The 5,201-nt window shown below is 41.4% G+C and overlaps 1 protein-coding gene across 2 annotated transcripts in view; it reads left to right on the plus strand.

The window, feature by feature from the left end:
* The window catches only part of ITGA6 (integrin subunit alpha 6), a 48,987-nt gene that overhangs the window by 22,620 nt on the left and 21,166 nt on the right, over positions 1–5,201 (plus strand). For both annotated transcript variants that reach the window (XR_013957147.1, XM_080620519.1), the window contains exons 4-5: positions 1,207–1,462; positions 2,734–2,865. Coding sequence is in view for 1 of the 2 variants with exons in the window: in XM_080620519.1 (XP_080476645.1) it covers positions 1,207–1,462; positions 2,734–2,865 (388 nt within the window). In the remaining variant the exon portion in view is untranslated. The remainder of the gene's footprint in view (positions 1–1,206; positions 1,463–2,733; positions 2,866–5,201) is intronic.

Below are 5,201 nucleotides of genomic sequence, written 5' to 3' on the forward strand. Positions count from 1 at the left end.
TGGGACACTGGCTACATCATGACATGGTGTGCAGTGAGGCTTCCCCATCTAATTATGTTCTTGCAAGTTAATATCTGCAAGATATTTGCTTCCCAAACTGGAGGCAAACAACTTCAGGGTGTGAATCTGGAGTCCTTTAATGATAGAGGCAGAAATAACTTGCCTCAGTCTGCTTCAGAACCCAAAGAGAGAGAAGAGCAGACAGAGTTTCCTGCTCATTGAATAATTAATCATCAACTGATGCGGTCTTTGTAAATGGTAAGTGGGAAATGCACTTACTAGATGAGGTGTGGGCAGCCTGAAGGTCACTGTGCAGCAGGGCAGTACTGCAGTGCTCTGAGAATGGAGCACCTGGACACTTGCTTAATATTTAAGCCTTAATAGGAAATGGAGAAAAGGTGCATCAGCTGAGAAACCTGGTTTGCTTCTGCTTTTCACACACCTACTGCATCTGGTTCTGCAAAAAACACTGCTGGCAAAGGAGTTAGATTGTTCCATCTCTTCTTACAATGGTTTGGTGTTTACACCACTTAACCCAGGTCTGTTCATCCTCTGTGTTAAATATTTGATTAGTATTATGTTCCCAGGTGAATAGTCTAAAAGGTTAAGGAACAAGTTGTACTCAGTGCTGCTGCTCTGTCCTAGTGACAGTTATTCTGTAAGTGGAACAACCAACATAGGAAATAGGAACAACTTCCTTCCTTTTCATTGGAAGAGCTTTCAGCCTCTGCTTTAGGGCACTTTCCTGGCAGGGGTGTGTTTTAGGTAGTCTCAGGTAGATGGTGGTTGAACCAGCTTCTCATGTTCTGCACAAGCATGTACATCATAACTCTGCCAGCTATGGAGAAACAGACACTTCTTCCCTTATGAGAGAGAGTGGTTCCCTCCTCACTTCTTGAAGGGGAGGCATTAGGTATCAGGGAAGGCTTTAGGGCTAAACCTCTGAGGTCCCACAGAGAAAAGGGATTTAATCATGTGGCCTTACTTATCCATGAAGGTGGTTGCTCTCACTTGTATCCATAGATGCCCAACTTTTCCCATGCATTGCCCATAGGGAACAGTGAGCTCTCTGCATTGCAACATGGATGTGTCTACAGATGACTTGCAGCACTGCTAGTATGAAGTATTGCTAAAGGAGTCCAGCCTTCTTTTGATGACTTGCATACAAACATACAGAAAGCATCACTTATTTCTTCTATCTTGCAGACATGTGCACATCGCTATGAGAAGAGACAGTATGTAAACACAGTGCAGGAAACCCGGGATATCATTGGAAGGTGCTATGTGCTGAGCCAGGATCTCACTATTAAGGATGATATGGATAATGGAGTATGGAGTTTTTGTGATGGTCGTTTAAGAGGCCATGAGAAGTTTGGTTCCTGTCAGCAAGGTGTTGCTGCTACTTTTACTAGAGACTATCATTATATTGTGTTTGGTGCCCCAGGCACTTACAATTGGAAAGGTACGAGCTGGCTTCCTTCCTGCATATCCTTCTCATTTCCTTGCTCACAAGGGTTGCATCCTCAGTTTTCTTTTTTTTTTGGGGGGGGGGGGGGGGATAACAGGAATCTAATTATTTTATCCTGTTTTCACAAAATGTATGCTTCTGTATCACAAGTATTTACTGATATTCCTTTCAATATATTTATCCTGCAATAGTCTCCATTTTGTTCTTTGTGACGTCTGTAGAAAATAGGACTTCCCAAAGTACATACTGGAGGATTGCAGGAAGATAGCTGAACAGAGCCATACTACATGTATGCATATCTGAATCCATGGATAATCTGTCTGATTAAGAGCCAAGTACTCTCTATCATCTAGGAGATAATCCAAAACTGAAGGGGGAAAATAACCATGGTTTTTCTGTTGGTTTATATTGAGAAGCATCTAAATGGCCAGCTCTGTCTGAAAGCGATTTTTCCTGTCACACTTCATTAGACCAACAGCTGTAAATGTTTCCCTCTTTAGAACAGCTGATCCTTGAACCATTATGGTTTTCCCTCATACACCTGTGCCTGCTCTGTGAACCGTGCAAAATCTTTGAGTTAAGCTCTGGCACAAGGTGTACTTTAGTGAAAACTTAATCTTCCCCATATCTGTCAACAAAACCTGACCAAGCTGAAACAGCATATTGAGTTCACACACTGCTTGGCTTCAATTGCAGAGCCAGTGCTATGACAGTCTGTCAGTCATAGGAGTACTCTTATGTATCACGGAAAACATGCTTGTGCTTGCCAAAATGTTAAATACTCCCCTTGATAAAAGGGGAGCACATATTCTATCAACCAGTAGCTCTTTTCCTCATAAATAATGTTTTCTGAATACATCACCAGTGATTGTCATGGCTGAACAGTCATTTTTAATTATTTCTTTCTTTAATTCCTGTGTATTTACCTCCCTTTTAAGAGAGACACTGAGGTTAAGAACTATGGGATGGGGATGGTTCCTGACCATGTTAGTGCCATGTGTTTGTTGAGAATTTCCTTAGTGTCCCATGTTTTCCAGATCATTGCATGGCCTCCCTGGAGAGCAGCCTGAGTGGCACACAGATAGAACGCAGAAATTCATTGCCTTTTGAAAACGCTGTCACCCAGTGCATTATTCTGTGTTTGTCCCATTTAAACAGCCGTCACTATCTCATTCATTGTAATTAACGTTGTTTGGGAACCATTTATCTGTTGTTTTTCTCCTTTACCATTCATTTGCTTTTATTTTATCATTTCATCTCCCCAGGGGTGGTTCGTGCAGAGCAAAAGAATCAGACATTTTATGATCTGGGTATCTTTGATGATGGGCCTTACGAAGTTGGTGATGAGAGCCGCCAGGATAAGAATCTAGTTCCTGTTCCAGCTAACAGTTACTTAGGTAGGATTAAGTCCATATGGTGAATCTCTTCAGGCATAAGTGTTTATTTGTTATCCCAGCCTGGTGTGATGATACGAAATGGGAGCAGAAAATGCTTCATTTGTGGACCCTGTAATGTGTTAACCGTTTTGGCTAATTCACATCTCCCTCCACGCCCATGGGCCAGTTTTGAGTGTAAGGTGATATTCTGCTGAGGTATTTAGAAGAGCTGATAATGTAATGAGAGGTTTAAGAGCTGTGGTGAGGACCTACAGATTCTCAGGGAGTGATTATAATCACTCTGATGGTTAAGTACAGGGTATGGAGCTGTAGTTCTGAGTCACAAGGCCTTTGCCATGTAGTATTAGAGGTTTATAAAAATAGGAGTTTCTGGGTATAAGGTCAAGACAGTGGCTTCTCCCTCCTGGTAAGTGCGATGTTTTTATTCTTCCAAGTTTCTAAATCTCCAGTGGCCTGCTTACAAGTCTTTATAACACCATAATATGAGTAGTGTTTGTATGTAAAGTGTGTGTGTGTTGCAGGACATGAGTCTCTTGCACTTTGTGCATGCATGAAAGCAGAAATATGCCCTTAGGCCAGTGGACATTACTGCACACCAGTGAGGTACTTCAGTGCAGAGAAGAGGCTGCGCTGCATTTTTGGAAAGCTCTCAAGCGTGAAGGACCTTTCTGTTCTGGTGCAGGTTTCTGTGGTGTCCTGACCCACCGCTTCTGGCATTTGCAACAAAACCAGTTTTGGCAACTTGAAAATGGAATTTCTGTGTGAGTGGTGGAAACTGAACAGGTGGGAAGGGCATTGCTCATCCAAAAAGCAGAAGCAAGTCAGAAGAGCCAGCTTAGAGCTATGTATCTCTTAGAAGACACAGAACATAAACTTCGTTAAATATCAGCAGTAATTACTGGGTGTAAAAAATTAAACTCATAAGAGCTTATGTTAGAAAGACAAACTGCCAGCCTCTGCTGGTGAAACAGCAATTGGTGCGGTGAGGAGTGCTGCGGAGGGTCTTTTGCTGTGAACAGAGCAATAAGGACTTTTTGTCGTTCCCTAACAAATGCATTTATCTCCTACATGTAGATGCTGCCTTTGATGTGTCACAATCAAAACCACTTCCAGGCAAGCCTGCTGTGTACTGGCATTGCTATTCCTTCTGTTTAGACAGTAAATAAACACGGTTATAGCTGCTTTGCTTAACTGCTGTTTTTTTCTCTTCAATCTTTTCACTTGTGTGTACAGGTCTTCTGTTTTTGACAGCTGTATCTGATACTCATCCAGATCAGTTTGTATACAAAACACTGCCTCCCAGCACACAGGTGGACAACTCAGTGGATATAATGATGAATAGCTACTTAGGTTTGTGACCACCTGAGGTGGCAGCATCTGGTCAGACATAATCTTCAGACCTGTGACATGATCCTTTCCCTTCCATCCCCTCCTCATGTCAAATACATTGCAAGTAAAGCATGTAAACATTGGGATTCAGATGAAGAGGAGCTTGCAAAATAACATGGTTTCAGAGAAACACTGATTTGTCATGCATTTCTCCAAACCTCTCATCCCTCCCCCGGATGGGACTCCCTGAATTCTTCTGAAACTGCCTCATTGTGAACTGCTGTAATTGAGAATTTTCATGGTAGTGGTGAAGTGTTTCAGAAGGGAGATTTCTGTCTGCTGGCTGGTATCTTCCTTGCAATGACCGTTACTACTTCATTTTTTATTGGATATGTTGGCATATGCAGTGTGTTAACTCTTTTATCAGTTTTGATACATTTAAAAATGTATTGACTTCTATAAAGAAGACGTAGAACTAAATCATTTGAATGTGTCCTTTAGAGCTGCTTACATCAAAATTGCCCATTTCACCATTATTGTGTAAGCAGATTCTCAAATACTGTGTACATCTTTCATGCGAGATACTGTGCTTGTGTGGTACATTGTGCATGTTTGCAACAGAACAATACTGACTTGTACTTAGCAAGGTTTAGAATAATTTTGCCAGAGGTGAACCATTTGTGCTATATTCAAGTGGTAAGGCTGGTGTTCAAGTTCTAAGCTGGTACGGTTAAAAATGATCTTGTATTTGGTGTCTGCGAAAAGTAAATCTGGGTGAGCAATGCAGTAATATGTTTTGTGGAGGAAATACTTAGATGTTATGTGTGGAGGAGTGTAGACTTGTAAAAATGGATCCACCAGTCCAAACAGAAATGGAGAGTTCCCAGTACATTGTACTCTGTTTTAGGCAAAACTTCCATGATTCAATATACCACTTTAATATAGTAGGAGAATTTATTTTCCCTGTCAGCAGTAAAAGCTGTCAGTTTGTTTGTTCATATTTTATT

The sequence above is a fragment of the Psittacula echo genome (assembly GCF_963264785.1).
Source record: "Psittacula echo genome assembly, chromosome: 6".
Lineage (NCBI taxonomy): Eukaryota > Metazoa > Chordata > Aves > Psittaciformes > Psittacidae > Psittacula > Psittacula echo.